General features: G+C 46.8%; 2 protein-coding genes across 2 annotated transcripts in view; one reads left to right on the top strand and one right to left on the bottom strand.

The window, feature by feature from the left end:
• Window positions 1-1540: 1540 nt before the first annotated feature.
• The window catches only part of megf6 (multiple EGF like domains 6), a 37172-nt gene continuing 18511 nt past the window's right edge, over window positions 1541-20201 (bottom strand). Inside the window, exons 7-22 of the mRNA XM_056612440.1 lie at window positions 19339-19464; window positions 18706-18828; window positions 17374-17496; window positions 16910-17047; window positions 16179-16301; window positions 15682-15804; window positions 15168-15434; window positions 14276-14407; window positions 12006-12134; window positions 11689-11817; window positions 6802-6936; window positions 6426-6560; window positions 5207-5332; window positions 4711-4842; window positions 4049-4180; window positions 1541-1572 (exon numbers count right to left, since the gene is read on the bottom strand). Coding sequence (XP_056468415.1) covers window positions 1541-1572; window positions 4049-4180; window positions 4711-4842; window positions 5207-5332; window positions 6426-6560; window positions 6802-6936; window positions 11689-11817; window positions 12006-12134; window positions 14276-14407; window positions 15168-15434; window positions 15682-15804; window positions 16179-16301; window positions 16910-17047; window positions 17374-17496; window positions 18706-18828; window positions 19339-19464 — 2105 coding nt within the window. The remainder of the gene's footprint in view (window positions 1573-4048; window positions 4181-4710; window positions 4843-5206; window positions 5333-6425; window positions 6561-6801; window positions 6937-11688; window positions 11818-12005; window positions 12135-14275; window positions 14408-15167; window positions 15435-15681; window positions 15805-16178; window positions 16302-16909; window positions 17048-17373; window positions 17497-18705; window positions 18829-19338; window positions 19465-20201) is intronic.
• Window positions 7314-11953, top strand: LOC130406217 (EH domain-containing protein 2-like). Its single transcript, XM_056611682.1, has 6 exons — window positions 7314-7841; window positions 8110-8286; window positions 8468-8565; window positions 9112-9524; window positions 9846-10010; window positions 10350-11953. The coding sequence occupies exons 1-6, from the start codon at window positions 7621-7623 to the stop codon at window positions 10920-10922; spliced, it is 1647 nt and encodes a 548-aa protein (XP_056467657.1). The 5' UTR covers window positions 7314-7620; the 3' UTR covers window positions 10923-11953.

Here is a 20201-nt window from a genome sequence, read left to right as displayed (position 1 = left end):
TCCCCCTCCTCCTCCACCTCCTCCTCCTCCTCCTCCTCCTCCTCCTCCTCCTCCTCCTCCTCCACCTACTCTTCCTCCTCCTCCTCCTCCTCCTCCTCCTCCTCCTCCTCCTCCTCCTCCGCTGGCCTCAGCCTCCCCTCGTCTCAGCAGTTTGTTGGGGACCCTGCCCACTGCTGTGTTCCCACGCTGACAGCGTGAGGCCAGAGCGGGCCCTGTGTAGTGGTGAGACCGGGGCGTTTATTGAAGCCAACCCACCGAGGACGCTGTCATCCTGAGGCAGCCGCACTGTAGGTCTACAGGGGAACTCTCCTGTGACAAAGGGAGCAGGTTTTTATTGGATTTGGTTTACGATGGGGATTTCTGCTCTATTATGGACACCGCAGAGATGACCTGGAGGATTTCTTTTCAGCAGGAGAAAATACATTTTGTTTAACTTCTCTTAAGTACACGTGATTATAAAAACCCTAACCCTAATTTCAATAAAAAGATAAATATATTCACTATAATGGGAATTTTCTCTGTCTGGATCTGCTATTTCACGTTTTTTATAAACATTACTCATCAAGCGGTTTAAACATAACAATGTTTATTACTTGTGTACACCAGTAGGGGGCAACAAGATGGCATCTCCAAAACAGTGCAGTAATCCGTCTTTTGATATTTGCCCAGGGTTCTGCTTGTGTTTTAAGTGTTGCCTTTTTTTTCTCTGCGACTTTGTTTATAGGTAGGACCCACAAAAGTGCACACACACACACACACACACACACACACACACACACACACAAACACACACACACACACACACACACACACACACACACACACACACACACACACACACACACACACACACACACACACACACACACAGGCACGCACAGTGTGCCATCACCAAGAGAGACTGCATCTCTGGCCCAAATGAGCTCTTTAAGACATGGGGGATTACTTCCAGATCCCTGGTTGTGAAAGAGCCACGGCTGTCAGCCTATAAAGCAGGACCTGGGACCACACAGTCAGGGAGAGACCAGGCCACAGAGCTAAAGAGCATAGACAGGATACCCAGAAGCATCTATGGCTTACTGGAGCACATCAACGCCTATCGAGTGCAGAGGGAGGGGCTGCCAGTGACAGTAAGCTTTAGCAGTGTAGAAAAGAGTTGGCTTTGGAGAGATTACGAATAGGGTCTGACATTTATTTTTTGGGATGTTATCAAAAACAACAAAACTGCAAATATCAATTCAGAAGAATACAATGCGGCCGACATACAGGAAGTAGCCGTGTAAATGGTCAGTTGCAATATGGAGAAAAAAAACCTTTTCATCATCAAAGTCAGTGACGGAAACAATATGTCACAGCAGGCATGTGCCGATATTGGTCATCCTTATTCTACGTAGGGAAGGGATAGGCCGATGTTAAAAATTGTAACGCGATGGTGCCCATTGAACTTGAAAGGAAAGTATAACAGAATGTCTAGCTGTTGAAAGTCACAGTTTCAACAGTCAGCAGTCAGATGTGCAGGCCTCCTCAGTCCTTCCTATAGCTACTCCTGACCCAAGAGGCCCTTGCAGAAGACTGCATAGAAACAGGACACCGCTGTTTCTATGGGGCAAAAAAAGGGCCCTTAAAAAAAGAAAAAAAAAAAGAAGCCAGACCAATAGCCCCCCTAGTTTCCAAGGCAGACCCCCGCCAATCCGAACGAGGTCTGCGTCCTGGGCCATTAAGGTGTTATGACTAGGGATACGAAGCGACGCTCCGGTGGGACGCGCGCGCGTGATTTACAGTGCGGCCCGTGTGCCGCGAAGGTGGTTAACTTTCTGCGGCTGGTGGTACGGTGACGGTAAATCTTTCAACTTGTAATAACATGAGACCACTTCTCGTCAAAAAAGATCCGAAAAATCAAGATACAATACGTCAGGTTGTCAGGACTAAGTGAGCGCCGTCGGTGTGTCTTTGTACTCTTGAAACATGTCTGGAGGGCTTTGTGTGCTGTCATTACCGAACGGGACGGAACCGTCCTTTCCATGAGGAGATCATACAAAGAGTACAGGAGATTTTGGAAATTCAACTGCACAACTTTTGGTTCCCTTGCTTTGAAGTGTATTGTATATCCTAGGAGTCGACAGACGTACATGGGACAAACTTGGCCATAACATACATAACATAATTTAATCAGAGGAATGTCGCCCTCCAGAGGACATATACAATTATGGCATTGTTACAAATACCAAGTCAAGATTGATTTTGAATTGGCTTTGGAAGCATAGCCTATCTATGACAGCCTAAACAGTAGTACGTTGATAAAAAAAGATACATTTTTCAATAGAAGGTTGAAGTTATTTCCTCGGTATAGGCTATTAAAAGGTGCAAAGAAATAAAGGTCCTCTTTTCATCTAAAAGGTTTATTATTTAATCATATTATTAAAATATTTAAATACAATTCAAAAGCTTTAATCGCTTTTGACATATTATTATTTTATGGAGCAGGATTGGACATAACAATCCTACCTGAAAGTACATTCATCTATTTCTTCCTCCACCTCACTAGACTGGAGCAGCACGAGTAAACCTACACTTGTTATCATTTGTGAGTAGCTAGCAATCATTCATGGCTCAACAAAGAAATAACCAACCTTAAAAATGTCAACACCTCATTTAGTTTCATGCAACACATTTTACTGCAAATGGGGCCCGGTCAGCTTTGAAAATATTGAATTGTATTTCGGTGATTTTTCAGTCAAACACAGACAAATGATGCGAAAATGGTGCTACCTATGGCAAAACAAATATGAAGTGGGGGGGCCTCTTTAGATCTGTGGTCTGGAAATACTCTGCTCTTATTTCTTATGTTTGATAGATAATGTTATTTAATCGAACAGAATGGTTTCAAAACAAGATTTCAGATTTTACGAGGACCCTAAGAATATAAATAAAAAATGAAGCGAAATGTCTATGGCTTTTGTTTTTCAACTAACTCAGAAAACGCCACAACAACTTCAAAATACACTCTGCATCCGTGTTGGTTTTTTCTGAAGTTTAGTCAATTGGAAGTTAATTTTGTTGTTATGGATCCATGGCTGAAAATTGATCCATTGTCCGTTGCATTTAACCCCATCTGAGGAGCACTGGGCCACCACAGCGTGGCCAAGGGATTGACTCTACTTCTTAAGGCCAGTTTGAGAACTAGATACCCAGCAGATATAAACTGCTGTTGCACGGGAGAACTCACATTACTACCCATGTAACGGTCACCCTCTGGGCTCAGACCCAACACCTTATTTCTATGATTCAGCTGAGCTAACCATATCCATTTCAGACCAAAGTGTTGGAAAGGTAATGCCCTGAAGGCTGAATGCTTCACCCCAAGTTTATCTCAGACCAAAACATGAGGCGGGTGGAGAGGCATTCAGTGAACAAAAGAGTCGCTGATGACCATGTGGCTCCAAGGGGAAATCATGTTCAGAGATTGTGCATTCGGAACTTCTTGATTAATTACACGTTTACACTTCTACGAGACCTGTGTATCAAAATATTACGGACAGGATAGACCTCATAGTTAAGGTGTTTCACTTCGAGGTGGAGCTGCTCAATCTAGAAAGTAATAGTTATAGTAATACTACATTTTTGAGTAGTCTTCAGTGTAATATTGATCGCTAGCTTTGATTGTTCCTAGCTTTGCATGTGCAACTCATTTTCCATACAAAGTGTGACCCCAAATTACTAACGGTGGAGGACAGGACAGTGTGGTGGCTAGAGTATTCTACGCATTGCAAAATGGTTCTGGGTTCGATTCCCGAAGTCCGCAGCATGGCTTTAGGCATCATATAAGTTGGACAACCTGTATGTGTATTAACTGTAAGCTGCTTTCTATAAAAGTGTCAGCTAAATTACTAAATAGTATAATTTAATTATGTTTATTCACGATTCAAGATTTCATTGGATTCAAAAGTAATTTTAAGAAATATATTTGCTGTCAGCAAATAGGCTGAAATGAACATCGACCACTAGATGGCAGCATTCCCAACACTACAACACAAGTTAAACATCTTACTTTGTTCACAGTTGTCTCCAGTGTAGCCAGCATCACACGAACACAGACCGCTTACAGGGTCACAGCCCACCGAGTTTTCTCCACACTGGCATTTACTGGCACAACCAAGGCCCCAGTGGCCAGCCTCACACACTGGGGAAACAAGAAAAACAGAATAATGCAAAATAACTAAATATTATGTAGACCTGACATGCTTAAACTTGAACATGAATTTAAAATGATTGTACTGTGCAAAATTAAAGTAACACAATAGCAGGCCCTTATATTGCACATTGTGCAGTCACAGTTATTTTGCCAGGAGGACAGACAGATTGTCCAAGGGTTACAAATGGAACAGGAGTGGTATAGGAGCGCTGCATTAGACAACATGATCCATGCTAGCCTCGGGACACTCTGTTGATTAGACAAAGCTTAGAGCACTTTCCACAGAAAGTCAGTAGCAAAAAACAGTCTGCACTAGAGCAGACCTCAAATTAGATGTAAACAATGTTTTGTAATGATATCAATCACTTCCTCATGCCAAATTTCTAATGAAAACAATTTCACTCTGGTTCGTCCATCACGTTCTTTGGCAACATTTTCATGAATCGTGGTATTTTATAAAATATTATTATATTTGCGATCTGCGTCCCCTTTTTTGATGTGTTTCTTAACAAACTCACCGTCTTGGCAGAGCGTTCTAGCGAAGCCTGGTAGACAATCACAGACCCCAGTTTGTTTGTTGCAGGAGCCGCCGTTTTTGCAGGAACTACAAAGTGACCGGCACTTCAACCCCCAGAAACCATCTGGGCAGTCTGTGGAAAGAGGAAAAGGTATCTATTGATTGTAATTGAATGGTATGCTTTTTAAATATGAAAGTATCTACACAGGCATGAGTATTGTTTTGGATTTTGCTTTATTGTGGGACTCTATGTGCTCAAATTCTTCAGATTGTTTCTACTCAAACAACAATAAATATGCGGTCTGACCCTGCTTTGAGCCCCCTAGCTTTTGCAAAGAAAAATAAACAAACAAGTTATTGATGACAGTATTTGTATTAAATCATTACCATTCTTATTGGTTTAGCAAAATAAAGGGATCACACCTGGGGACATCAGATCATGTCAAAAGTATCGAGAACGATAAGCATTATTCGTTGATTGCTTAGGTTAAAGTTACCTTGCTGACAGGCCGGGCCTGCCTTCCCAGCAGGACAGTCACACAGGCCAGCCACAGGATCGCAGGAGGAGCCTCCACAGTCACAGCTCAGACCGCAGTTCTCCCCAAACTGTCCTGCACTGCAGTCTACACAACACACGTGAACATCACTAATGCAACTGATAAAACACATTCTGTATACACAATCAAACCCCATTGAACCATAAAACAAGGGAATAAGAGTAAATTAGTAGCCCCACATGGCCAGAGTACAGCAGAGAGTGATGCAACACAATGTACTAGAATCCGAGCCAAGACCGAAGCAAACACAATAATTGATTGGGAATGGGGAGCTTCTTACAAATAGTTTGTTTGATGCCAATAAACTCTGAAGTAGCATTTAAATGAAGGATTATTGTCTAAACAAAAGATAAGGAACACTAAGGGAACAGAACCCAGTGAAAGCTAATGGTAAGCGTTTTGTAGAAGCAGAAGGCTAAGGTTAGGTCATCCCTGAGGGACATTAAGTTATGAGGGTTTAACAGAGGCTGGGCTACAGAGCGAGAGAGAGAGAGAGAGAGAGAGAGAGAGAGAGAGAGAGAGAGAGAGAGAGAGAGAGAGAGAGAGAGAGAGAGAGAGAGAGAAAGCTGGCTCACTGTATTGTTCTATCAGCCAACAAAGCTGCCAGAAGAGGTCTTATGAGACCAACACTTGTTTTCCATTGTTGAACTTTCATACAAGAATACAGGAACATCAACTCAGTGTTTTTCTGCAGCTCTCTCCGTATAGTGTTCATGCCTATTCATACCCATGAGTTAGTTTCCCAGTCTTTCCCAATCTTCAGTTTGGAACCGAATCCCTGAATCCCTTCAAAGCACTGATAATATTCTGCACAACACCTTTTGGAAGACAAATAGGGAACTGTGTGTGTGTGTGTGTGTGTGTGTGTGTGTGTGTGTGTGTGTGTGTGTGTGTGTGTGTGTGTGTGTGTGTGTGTGTGTGTGTGTGTGTGTGTGTGTGTGTGTGTGTGTGTGTGTGTGTGTGTGTGTGTGTGTGTGTGTGTTTGTGTGTGCATGCATGTGAATGTAAAATATAGTGTACAGATATTGGATATATCTCCTCACTTGGTAACATATTCCTTGAATGGCCACAGTTGACGAGATAATAGCAGGACCAAAACACAATATATAACAATTCAAACCCACGTAACTCCACGAATCAACACACCAGTGAGCCTCACCCAGTTGGCACTTGTCCCCGTGCAGTCCTGCCGGACATTTCCGCTCGCACTCCCCGCTCGCCCGGTCACATGACCCGCCACCTGGACACTCGCACCGCTGCTCACAGCCGGGCCCGAAGGAGCCCGGCTCACACTCTGAGAAGACACGGAAAGAGTGAAGGATTAAAAAATCAAGTACAGCCAAAGGACTCACATGACGTCAACAAACACGCAGAGCTTGTTCACCTGCGTTACCTTAACCATCACCGGCCCCGAGACGGCCTCCTGCTGATGCAGGTGTGGTAGTTAATTGATAAGTTATATCATTCTCTCAACGCTACGGCGATAAGGGTCGGAAACACTCGGGAGAGGGGGGTCAGGGGAGCGGTGAGCTCACCTCTCTGGCACCGCGGGCCTCCGTATCCGGCCTTGCACCGACACGTCCCCCTTCTGGGATCACACCCGCTGGAGCCCTTCAGGTCACAGTCGCATTCCCTGGAGCAGGCCGCCCCGTGGGTCCACCTGGGGCACGCTGTGGGAGGCAACCCAGGGTACAGGCCCCGGTCAGACACATGCGTGCACCGCCCACGTGCACGCGCATGTGTCTCTTTATGCAGGCGTCGTGTTATGTTGACCTTAATTAAGAGTGTTTGTGTGTTCAATCCGGGGATGGGTGAATGGAATCAAATGCAATTTTTCGGGGGGGGATTGCTTGTTGTTACAGGACTGAATAAGGATAACAACTGTATACCAAAGACGTTATTGTACTATCGTGTTACTTGCAAGGCAAGCAATCCCCCCCATCCTAATCCGTTCAATCCTCAGCCTGCTCGAGGGGTTCTGGGGGAATCTACTGACACCCAGTCGCCGGCCAAGAGTGTCCCTCTCCTCGGCAATAAACCGTGTGAGGAGTGAACCCAACCACACCCGGTCCCGCCTGACACTGGCCCTGTTTTCGTTAGGTACAGCTGTGGTCTCCAGTTACACCCTCTCCGCCCTCCGCGTGTTCAACAGCAGGGGATGCACCAGACAGCTGTGAGGTCCTGGTACTGCAGCAGCAGCTCTCCCCCTCCATCTCAGCATCATCGTGCTCGGCTCAGTCCCCGTCCCAGAGCCCCAAAAACCGGACCCGTCGACGAGAGAGAGAAACAGAGCGCTTTCAGGCCCGAGGGGGGGAAACGCTTGACGGCAGCAGCAGCAGCAGCAGTGGTGGACCATGACTCTCCGCTGGTTCAGGAACAGCCCTCAGGCGCTGGAGGACGTGAGGGTGGTGACGGAGGAGATGAAGAACCTGTACTACAAGAGGCTCCTGCCCGTGGAGAAGCACTCGTCCTTCAGCCAGTTCCACTCGCCCAGCTACGAGGATGCAGACTTTGACAACAAGCCCATGGTGCTGGTGATGGGGCAGTACTCCACGGGGAAGACCACTTTCATCAAGTGAGGATCGCTTTCTCGTTATATTAATTGATATGTGATGAGACCTGATTTATAGAGTTAAGCGTGCTTCATATTACATTGCTTGATGGCTTTCTGTTTTGGTTCAAATCATCATGAGAATGCCTCTATATATTTGTGTGTGTGTGTGTGTGTGTGTGTGTGTGTGTGTGTGTGTGTGTGTGTGTGTGTGTGTGTGTGTGTGTGTGTGTGTGTGTGTGTGTGTGTGCCGTGCGTGCGTGTGTGTGTGCGTTTTGTGTGCCTTTTAAAGGTACCTCATAGAACAAGACTTCCCTGGCAGCCGGGTGGGGCCAGAACCCACCACCGATTGTTTCACAGCCATTATGCACGGGGAGTCTGAGGGCATCATCCCTGGGAACGCTCTCACCATGGATCCAAAGAAGCCCTTCAGGAACCTCGAACCCTTCGGGAATGCCTTTCTAAACAGGTGATGGAATGTGGGACCGCCATAGGATTACCAAAGCAAACCCTGGATGGTTTGGGATTTTCTTTCTCCAGCTTTGGCACGGCTGGGAATGTTTCAGCCGTTGAACCAAAACCGATGGTGAACCACAATGTGGAGTTCTGTCTAAAAGGTTTGGTGCTGTGTTCTTTGGAATTCCCGACAGATTTCAGTGTGCTCAGCTGCCCAATCAGGTCCTGGAGAACATCAGCATCATAGACACGCCAGGCATTCTCACCGCGGCCAAGAGAAGATTGAGTCGAGGTGAGGCAACCCAAAGCAATAAAGTGACTGTGCTTTTCTCCTTCTTCTCATCCATCATAATTTAAAGGTTTACTTCTAAAAACCAGATAACATAACAATATCTAGCTACACTCACTAAGACTTTGGAAAATGTTTGGCTTATAACTCACAAAGAGAAGAGTTTAAGTGTGTGTATGACGTGTATGGACCATGAGAACACCGCTTTTTCTTCAGCAAAGCCATGATTTGTCTGAGCCCAGGACAGACAGGGTGGCGATGATGACATGAGAAGGGTTGGCTACGGATATGTGTGCACAAGCTCATCGCCAGGCACACTGTTCTTTATTGTCTCACCATGGACGTATCCATCCCTGGGTGTAACCCCAAAATACCTTCCCACTCTGGAGGTCCACTGGGACTCGTATTCATATATGTCTTGGAGCGCTGACAGAGAGAGAGAGAGAGAGACACATTACATTCGTGATGATGCGTTAAATCAGAAAAACCTGTTCCTCTCCTCCAACATCGGTCCCTAACCCTACCCCTAAACCCCCCTCTCCTTCCCAGGATATGACTTCCCGGCGGTAGTGCGCTGGTTCGCCGAGCGCGTGGACCGCATCATCCTCCTGTTCGACGCCCACAAGCTGGACTTCTCAGACGAGCTGACGCGCGCCTTCCTGTCCCTGCGCGGCTACGAGGACAAGCTGCGCGTGGTGCTGAACAAGGCCGACCGCGTGGACTCCCAGCAGCTGATGCGCATGTACGGCGCCCTCATGTGGTCGCTGGGCAAAGTGTTCCTGACGCCCGAGGTGCTTCGGGTGTACGTGGGGTCCTTCTGGTCCGAGCCGCGGCGCGCCTGCGACCACTACCAGCTGCTGGAGGTGGAGGAGGAGGACCTGCTGGCGGACATCCGGAACCTCCCGCGGAACGCCGCCGTGCGCAAGCTCAACGACCTGGTGAAGAGGGCGCGTCTGGTCAGGGTGAGGGCCCCTGGCTCTGAAGCCTGGATATCTCCATTGAACCCTGGACCAATCAGAGCCGCTGTTTTGTGTTCTGTGATTAATTAAGGGAAACTGAGGGATGTTAAACATCTCTCCGATGTCAACCCTTAATTGGGTCGATTGTAGATTGTCTCTACTTTGTACGTTTGTCATCAGCGCAATTGGCATATACAGTACAGTTTACTTTTGTGCGTGTGCATCGATCATGAATCGATCATCATCGTTTCCATTGCTCATCTGATAATAATGTCGTTTGAGTCGGCCTCATCGTGACCCGCTCCTCCTCCTCCCACAACCCAGGCTCATGCACACATCATCGGCTACTTGAAGCGGGAGATGCCCTCCATCTTCTGCAAGGACTCAAAGAAGCACAGCCTGATCTACCAGCTCCCTGTGATCTTCACCAAGATCCAGCAGGAGCACCACGTCCCTGCCGGGGACTTCCCTGACTGCACCAAGATGCAGGTACCGTCATCGGTGGTGCAATAGTCTCATATAATGTGTTTGAATCAAGTCGTGTTATCTGTCCACACTTTACTCCAAACAATCAACTCTGCAGTTTTTTCAGAAACTTGCTGTTGCAACACATTTTGAAGTTGCTCCAATTTTAAGTGTATGCTTAGATTATTCTCACTTTGAATAAATTGGTTTCCGATATGACTGACTACATGTCAACTTTAAATGTCAATGTGTGCCCACGTGAATCCTTAACAAGAGGTAACAATTAACAACTGACGACGGTTTCAGTGATGCCCTTTTAAAAAACAATCCAAACTCCGACTCAATGACCTCTCTGCCTTCCAGGAGCGGCTCCTAAGCCAAGACTTCTCCAAGTTCAAGGCGCTCAAGCCGAGCCTCATGGTCTCCTTGGACAAGCTGCTGTCCACCGACATCGCCAAGCTGATGCCGCTGCTCCAGAAGCAGGAACCCAAGAAGAAGAGCCTCCCTGGGGTGCTGGACGGGGAGTTCCTGGGGACCTTCAGGCGGGAACACTTCCAGAGACATCCCTTCAAGGAACGTCCCGCCGGCGAGGACGAGAGCGGCGAGAAAGACCCGGGCAGCGGCTGGGTGGTGGAGAGGCTCAAGCCCAAATACGACGAGATCTTCTTCAGCCTGTGCCCGCGCGACGGCAAGGTGAGCGGCACCAAGGCCAAGGAGTGGATGATGAACACCAAGCTGCCCAGCTCCGTGCTGGCCCACATCTGGAGGCTGGCCGACCTGGACTCTGACGGCGCGCTGGACAACGAGGAGTTTGCCCTGGCCATGCACCTGATCGAGGGCAAGGTGGAGGGGCACTGGCTGCCCAGAGAGCTGCCCCCTCACCTCGTGCCCCCCTCCAAACGACTTTGTGAGAGCGAGGAGGAAGAAGGTGTTTGATTGGATGATCGTTTTTTTATATTTCTTGTTGTTGTAGTGTGTGCAATTAAGTAATTGTTTGACTTGGTACGAATTGTATTTAATAATCAAAAGTATGTTTGAATAAGTGTAAAATCACATGGAAATAAGAACCATTGAGTTACCTTTGAATGGGCCACTTATTAAACACATAGGGAAAGGGCCTTCTTTCACGGTGCTGGCCATGTTTCACCACCAATCTTCTACAGTGGCCCAGAATGGACAAAAAACGTCAAAACGGTGAAGAGGACGCTGTTAATCGCTATCCTACTTAAGGTAAGGTAAGGTATGAACCATAGTTTTACCGACTAAATAGTTTAGTTTTACAGACTTTTATACATTTCAGCTTTAAATCTGGCAATGTTTTGCAGATGACATGTACTTGATAAAGTACGTATATCCATGGTTCCATAATTCCCAGAAACGTGGGGGTTGTAAAATTTCTTTCAGGTTTCTACTTCAGTCTCATCACGTGTTCTATGTAATAATATCACGAATGAATCCATACGGTCCATATACCAATAACATGCATGCATGACTTCTAACTACGTTGGCTGTTTGTCTGCATATTTAATAAAAAAACGTTGACAATAACTTTTATGAACTACATTTACCTCAACACCCACGGTCTCTGGGCCGTGGGTGTTGGCTAATATTAGCGATCAGACCGTCGGCGTCTGTTACGGTTTCACCGGCCAGCAGTCGGTGCCTATGTCTCCGTGACCTCCCACACACAGAGCGTACTCACGCAGGTGGCAGAACCGCCCGTACAGTCCCGGCGAGCACAAGCAGGATCCAAACACACGGTGGCAGTGTCCGTTGTTGGGACAGTTGCACTTCCTCAGACAGAGCCGCCCAAAGTGACCGCTCGGACAACCTGTGAGAAGACAGAACCAGCACTCACTGTTACACCCTCCTGTCTAACAAATGTCAGCTTAATGATCAGGTTTCTCTTTCCTCTATTCACTTTTTTCGTTTCTTAATGCATCCGTGTGTGTGTGTGTGTGTGTGTGTGTGTGTGTGTGTGTGTGTGTGTGTGTGTGTGTGTGTGTGGTGTGTACCAACCATCTTCACACAACAGGCCTTGAACTCCAGTTGGGCACAAACAGCTACCCGTCCCTGGGTCGCAGGAGCCGCCGTTCTGACAGCGACACAGACCGTTACAGGCCTGGCCGTAGGTGCCCTGGGGGCACGCTGTGGAACAACACACCAAGCACGTTCAATACTCAAATTTGCTCGCTTCAACATTTTTGTTTTTTGTTTTGCATCAGTAAAGTCATTGAAGATCATCTGGTTTGTGTATGAATTGTGAAATCAATGGACCAAAGTAGACAAACACGCTGAGTCGAAGTCTTCATCACTGCTGTTCACTCGAGGCAGAATGACCAAGAAAAAAATGAGGAAGTCTCTCACTACAATAGAGGACATTATGCCTACAACATACAACTCCAATTGTGCAATACTTTGCAAAAACAAAGCCTCGGGCTACTATTGTGGGTTTCCTCTGCAAATTGAATCATCCCAATATGTTTACATTGAACAACAGTGCAATTGGTACCAGGTACAGAATGATACATGTTCCTTCCTGGGGTTCAGGTAGTCTCGTGGAGCTTGTTTTACTAATTAACATATGACATCACTTCCTGTTCCTCCCAGATTAGCAAGAATCATGGGGTGGATGGCTGGCCTAATTGATATGATGCTCACGTTGTATTTAAATTAGAAAGACTGCTATCTTTCCCTGAGAAAAAAAGACAACAGACTAAATATTAAGAGTTGCTTCAGGAAGGAGTAATGTTCCAGAGGGAGAGAGAGGAGTCGACCACTTCACGGTTCGTCCGGTGCTTATGTGTGCTCTCGCTTAATCTCCCTGCCCTTGTAAGCAGTTATGACACGGCGCAGACGGTCCTTAAGGCTGTGCTCCGGACCCCGTCCAGAACATTCCATCGTTCTCACAGACCATGTCACACCATCTCCGACACATCTTGAAAACGTCTCTGTACGCGTATCAAATTACCCTGAAGGAAGGGTGGTTATATTCATTAATATCTTCTGGGATGATATCGCATCACCGATTGATTCGAGGGTCATAAATATATTTACCGGGAATCACTGGACACATGTGTTATCCGTGATAAATGTGTGACTTTTTATTAACATCCTGTAAATTATATGATGTCCTGTATTTTCCCTCCTGACCTCTGTTCTGACCGTCTATATTTTAAATACTCAATAACGGCCCTCTGTGTGGAGTGAATCCTCTCATCATTGCTACACTGCCGAGCTGTAAGTCTTTATGGCCCGTAAAAAGGGTCCTTTCTCACGCCGGCTCAGGTGGGACAGGGCTGTAAACCACCGTACCTCCGTGAGAACCCTGATCTCTTCTCCAGGATGATGTACTTGTGATGTACTTTTGCTTCTTACTGGCGGGCTGTGCCAATTCCATGTCCATGCCTCGGGGCTTATTGCTCTTCTCCTTTGCCTCACAATGTGGCCCATGTCAGAATTGCATCAGCGTGCCACAGGAGCGTGTTCACCGAAACATGTGATCTGTCATGTTTCTAATGGGCTTATCCCCATATGGTTTGCTTCTCATGATTTCGAGCATCAAGTTCAGCGCAAAGGCAGCCATTCATCAAAGTATCTGGTTGGAAACAACGGGGGAGTCTCTCTCTCTCTCTCTCTCTCTCTCTCTCTCTCTCTCTCTCCTAGCCCTGGATGATGTCTTGGCCTGGGGGGCGGGGGGGGGGGGTCTAGTAGAGTCTAGTAGGGTCTCTCGGTCTCGGCCATGGGGTTTCTCCAGTGGCAGACAGATTGATTCCCCCGGTGCCTCCATGCGGTGGAGCCAATAAACAACGGACCAGACTCCTAGACAGACCGTGATACACAGCCCTAGAGACACACACGCATGCATGCATAAGCCCGCACGTGCACGGACACGGGCAGCAGATCTTCTTACAATAGCCCACATGGTGACGGATGTCTCTCAGAGGCGCATCCGATCTTTGTGTGTGTGTGTGTGTGTGTGTGTGTGTGTGTGCTCGTGTGTGTATGTGTGTGCGTGTGTGTGTGTGTGTGTGTGTGTGTGTGTGTGTGTGTGTGTGTGTGTGTGTGTGTGTGTGTGCTTGTGTGTGTATGTTTGTGTGTGAGTGTGCGGTGTTCTTATGTGTGTGTGTGTGTGTGTGTGTGCGCAGTGTGCTGTATGTGTGTCTGTGTGTGTGTAAATATGTACATGGTGTTCTCTGAGTGTGTGTGTGTGCAGTGTGCATATGTGTGTATCATAGGTCTTAGTACAACTATAGCTTGTTTGTATGCAGATCCGAAGAGGGGCTTACTCTGATTGCAGGTGGTCCCGGTCCATCCAGGTGTGCAGTCACAGCGGTCTCTGTCCGCACTGCACACGGCCCCGTTCATGCAGTCGTCACAGCTCAGTCCACAGTCCGGCCCGAAGGATCCCCCCAGGCACACTGGGAGAGGGGGTTCAGAGTCACCCACTGAATGACTAGTTTAAAGTCAGGCCACGCCAAGCGTCCCGTCTCTAAGTCAACTGCACAATAACCACAATTGAAGTCATTAAAGGCTATGAAACAGTAGCATGATAACAAAAACAATATATATATATATATATATTATGTATATATATATTAGTGCTGTCAGTTAAACGCGTTATTAACGGCGTTAACGCAAACCAATTTTAACGGCGTTCATTTTTTTATCATGCGATTAACGCAATTTATTATTATTTATTTTTTATATATATTTTTTTTTAAGCTCAAAACAAAGAAGCAGTAGCCTGACTGCTATGTTCAAGGAAGTATGTTTGTATGTTCATCGTTTAATCGCACTATAGGCATTTTTTTTGTATCGTCCTGTTTTGATCAGTATATGCCAAGCCACTTCTCCATGTTGATAAGAGCATTAAAATGAGAAAAATTAATGGGACAAAGAAATCAAGGGATATTTAGCATAGAAACAAGATTTGCGATTAATCACGATTACTCGCGATTAATCGTGAGTTAACTATGGCATTAATACGATTAATCGCGATTAAATATTTTATATTTATCGCTTGACAGCACTAATATATATATATATATATGCAACAAAGAAATTCCTAAAAAAATACTATGACTAAAACATGAATGTGCATAATGCAACATTTGCAGTTCAACATGAAGATCTCCCAGCTGTTTCCTGATCCCGTAGCGGGCGTGTGCGGCACTGTACCTATTTGGCTGACCAGCCTGAGTTCTCCCACATGCGCGGAAGCTGCTTCTTCGTCGTCATCGTAATCGTCATCATGGCCCTCGCCGCCATGGCCGCCGCCGCCGCTGTCGGCGCTGTCGGCGCTGTACGGTGAGTGAAGGGCTGCTGTGTACTGGAGGAGCTGTGGAGGCCGACGGAACAGCAGGCCTGGAACCCTGTGGACCTCCTCGTCTTCATCCACCTCATCTCCTTCGTCTTCCTCCTCCCCGAAATCCCTGCCGTAAAGAGCTAAACAAGAACAAACAAACGACGAATTGAACATCATTTTGGTAATTCCAAAATGGTTCACGGAACCAAAATGTTTGTAAAACACCGTTAACTATAATCCTCTGCAGCTAAACTGGTGTACCACAGCATTGCATTAAAACTGTCAGGGTCAGCAGTTTGATTCTCGCTTGCGTAGACCGTGCTAAGAATGCATTGGGAGACGCTGTAAGCTGAGTCCGTCCACCAAAGGGGTCGTGTGGGTACTCACGCGTGCAGGAGCGCTTGTCCTGCTCCAGACGGAAGCCCGGGCGGCAGAAACACTCGTACGAACCCCAGGCGCTCACGCAGTAGTGCTCACAGCCGGCGGTCTGGGACAGACACTGGTCCACTACTGAGGTCACAATGGAAACAAGGGGTGCCTAAATGACATGTTACTGTAGTCACTGTCAGTAGCTTTGGATAAAGTCTGAATAAATACTGAGCAAAAAAAACAAGAAGCACGATTTCACGTGTAAATATAAAGACCCTCTCTCCTCAAATGAAACCCAAGGAACATCGAAACACGGTTAACGTTAGATTTTCGAGCTAATATAGAACGCACGCGCGGTATTATGTTGAACCAACAATGCATCACACTTTACAAATCCTTTGACACGCTGACACATCCTCTTGCATACATCAGACAGGATTACAAAAACACGGATAAATGGGGCTAGACGGTTTACCGTGCAATGTGGCGCATCGCCGCAGACCCGCGTCTCTTACCGTCGCAGCCGCAGCCGTCTGGGCTCGGCCTGTGTCCCGCACTGCAGCTGCACTCGTAGCCCCCCGGGTAGTTCCTGCACAGCTGGCTGCAGCAGCTCTCCCCGTTCACACACTCATCGCTGTCTGGGAGGGGAGGGGGGGGGGTCGAGGACATAGAGTGGGATCCATGGTGTTTAAGTCGTGTCATGTCTATCAATTTTATTGCTATAGGCAAACTTATTCTCAACCCAGTCTCAAAGAGCTTCACGGTCTCCACTTTATATGACACACAACGATTCACCCTAAAGAAATACCCTAATAAAAGAGCCTATTATTCAACCCTAACACAAAGGGGGAAGAATAGGCTCTTTTTTTACAAGGAGCAAAATTAATGGCACCAGAGAATGAGAGGGTGAGGAAAACAGAGAGTGATGGAGAGAGATAGAAGAAACCAGAAAGAGAGAGGGAAAGAGATAGAAGGAACCAGAAAGAGAGAGTGAAAGAGATCGAAAGAACCAGAAAGTGTGTGAGAGAGAAAGAGAGAGCGAGAGAGAGAGCGAGAGAGCGAGAGAGCGAGAGAGCGAGAGAGAGAGAGAGCGCGCGAGTGAGAGAGAGAGAGAGAGAGAGAGGGAGAGCGAGAGCGAGAGCGAGAGCGAGAGCGAGAGCGAGAGAGAGAATGAAAGTGGGAGAACAAGAAAGGGAGACTGACAGTGATGAGCTCGGTACATTTTATTTAAATGAAGGGCACTTACCCAGACAGGTCTTCCTGTCTTGATCCAGGTGGTAACCGTGGTTACAGGAGCAGAGAGGGCCGCCATTGGTGTGCTCGCAGCGATGGGAGCATCCGCCGTTGTCCTTCTCACAGCTGCTAACGATCTCCATCTCAATGCCTACAGGGTCGAGATGAACTCGCTCAACGGTGCTAGTTAGCTTGATCTGTTAGCTAAGTGCTAGCAATCAAGTTGTTGTTGACAGTAAGAATCATAACAACAGTACTTCAAAACACGGATGAGCAACCATTTTGATAACAGATAAGCTCTACATGAAATGTATGAATACAAAAGCATTGTGTTTTTATTTCTTCAAGCAGTCCAACAGGTGTGGATTTTTGTTTTTTTTAAATAGTTCATGTTTATAAAAAATTATAATCCATAAAATATCAATGATGTATATATTCCTTACGGGCCTTTAACCCCATGAATAAGGACGTACTTACGGTAGCACTGTTTGCCATCAGCACCCAGTTCGAATCCGGGGTTACACACACAGATGAAGGAGCCCGGCGTGTTGACGCAGCCATGGGAGCACTTGGCCGGGTCCACCCTGCATTCATCCACGTCTGGCGGACATTTCAGTGGAACACACAGGAAGGTGAAACACATTGATCAGACAACACACAAAGACGGATGCACGTGTCAGCGTTATGGCAAGACATGGTAACCTCTGTGTTCACATTTGCTGTCATTTATTTGTTATTTTCTGCAGCTTATATCCAATGCAACATACGTAAGTCAAACAGAGCACACAAACAAAAAATTGGTTGCACAAGCATGTTTCTCTAACACCATGATACGGAGCACAAAGTAAAGATTTGTGGTTTTATTTTTGTTTTACACAAACCAAATACGGTTGCACTTTTTACATCTTAAAAGTACAGACGGAAGCAAAGGCATTGAGTGTTTAAGCCTTTTTTTGGTGCTTCACGTGAGTCTTCAGACTCATATGACTAGTTTCCTTATTAGTCTGCTTGACCCTGAAGTTAAGTCCCAGCCCCTAGGACCCTGCCGCACTGCACAGCTGAGCCCTGTATAAGCTCTGAACTCATCAGATTTAAACCAGACCATAGTTAGCACATACCACCACACTCAATTTTGCAAAGCAAAATGTAACTTTAAGCAGCTTTTATGCCACAGGCATGGGTCCAAAGGCAAGCTAACGTGAATCAAGCCACCTTACTTTGACTTGGAGGTCCGGATCATTAAGAGAAGGCTTTATGCTGTGATGGGCTCAGACAGATACAAGCTTATTGATGAATGATGTCAAACTATTTACGAGAGTAAGTTGACACATTGTTTTATGCAGGTCGTAACTTAAAGATCTGGTGAACAGTTCTTTGGGACATTGAGGACAGTCTGAGCGAACATCAAATGTCTGGAAAGGTAAATACTGCGCAAGAGTGTGTGCATGTTGCATTATAATGTGTTATTATACTAGGATACTTACCATTTGTGTGTGCGTGTGTGGGTGGGGGGACTGTCTGTCTGTCTGTCTTGTGTGTGTGTGTGTGTGTGTGTGTGTGTGTGTGTGTGTGTGTGTGTGTGTGTGTGTGTGTGTGTGTGTGTGTGTGTGTGTGTGTGTGTGTGTGTGTGTGTGTGTGTGTGTGTGTGTCTGTGTGTGTGTGTGTCTGTGTGTGTGTGTGTGTGTGTGTGTGTGTGTGTGTGTGTGTGTGTGTGTGTATGTGTGTGTGTGTGTGTGTGTGTGTGTGTGTGTGTGTGTGTATGTGTGTGTGTGTGTGTGTGTGTGTGTGTGTGTCTTGCATGGTCCTTACCCTCGCAGCCCTTGCCATCACCAGACAGCGTGAACCCAGGTCTGCAGCTGCACTGAGGCAGGGCACCGTGGGAGTCACACAGCTGGGCGCAGCCTCCATTCCCCTCCTCACAGGGATCCTCCACTGACCGGACACGCACGCACACACATGCCAGGAAGGCGCATAGTAAAGCAGCAGGACAGGTCATCTCTGCAGGTGACTTCATGACCTCCGTGTGTACTTTACAGAGGCAGTCCCTTCCCCATATCCTGCCCATGTTAACTTCTAAAGCAGCCTTCCGCACAACAAACATCCAACCCCCTTGCTCCTTCCCTCCTTTCCTAAACAACAGCATTCAGATGGTACATCACATTACAGGCGAACTGGAGTTCATGTTACTTGTTCTATCTGAATATACAAAAAGAAATGAATGAGATATCGGAAACAATTCTGACAAACGATCAGGATTTGGATGCGCATGAAAACATGTACGTTTTCACACTTCCTCTTCCCTACCAATGTCAAGCCAATAAGTGGATTCTGCCCATAACCTCATAATGATGGGTAGACTGGGTTGCAGGTTTGAAGGCTGCTCCTAGAAGATGGCTGCCAGATGTGCGCCGGCCACGGGACCTGTGCCAGGAGATTACTTACGTTCACAGTGCTTCCCGTCTGTCGTCAGCCGGTAGTTCTTGCGGCACTCGCATCTGTAGACGTTGCTGCCCGTGTCCACACACTTGTACTCACAGCCGCCGTTCTTCACCGAACACGAGTTCACCGCTTCAGACACAAACCAAACAAACATAAATTAAGGCATCGATATTAGCATAGTACTACTCACACTTCATGGGGCAGGATAGCCTAGCGTTTGCTTTGACCCCCAGCCAAAAGGTTTTCTGTTTGGACCCTGTGTCCGCAGCCTACGTGTAGTTAGCAAGAATCCAAACACCGACCTGCTCCTTACTGAAATGTGTCTTAAAAAAGTCTCTAAGTCCCTTAAAGGAAAAACATCTAAAGTGTCTAAATACCACACCCGCTTCGATCATCGAAAAATGATGGTGTTCAAACAGGTGATGGGTTATTTGGCAGATGAGAGGATTAACTCATAAAAGCAACGTGTGTACATGTATGCCATTGGCAATCATAGAAGTTTTAAGACCAAAGATCAAGAGGCTTCAGATTCTGGACTACACTTTGGAGAGGCAGGCCGAGACCATCTCACAGACCGTTTCAGAGGGCACAGCTGGGCACCGTGTCAATACTGACCTTTCCATCCCATTTAATACCTACGATTTAATGTCGCGCCATTTAAGGAAGACGGTGCTCGTGCCTTCTCTGGGAATTTAACGCAGACATGATGACATGGTCGGGCTATAAAAGCCCATGATTGGCTGGCTGCTGACAGACAGCGCTGTGCGTGGAACCCTCTGACCCTCTCTTCATTCCCCCTGAGGGTTGCAGACGCTGGCTCTGAGCGCTGGGCTGAACATGAACGAGACCTGTCGTCGTGCAACATC

The sequence above is a fragment of the Gadus chalcogrammus genome, chromosome 16, assembly GCF_026213295.1.
Source record: "Gadus chalcogrammus isolate NIFS_2021 chromosome 16, NIFS_Gcha_1.0, whole genome shotgun sequence".
Taxonomy (NCBI): Eukaryota; Metazoa; Chordata; class Actinopteri; order Gadiformes; family Gadidae; genus Gadus; species Gadus chalcogrammus.
Note: the sequence above shows the minus strand (reverse complement) of the source record. Positions and strands in the feature narration are given on the sequence as shown.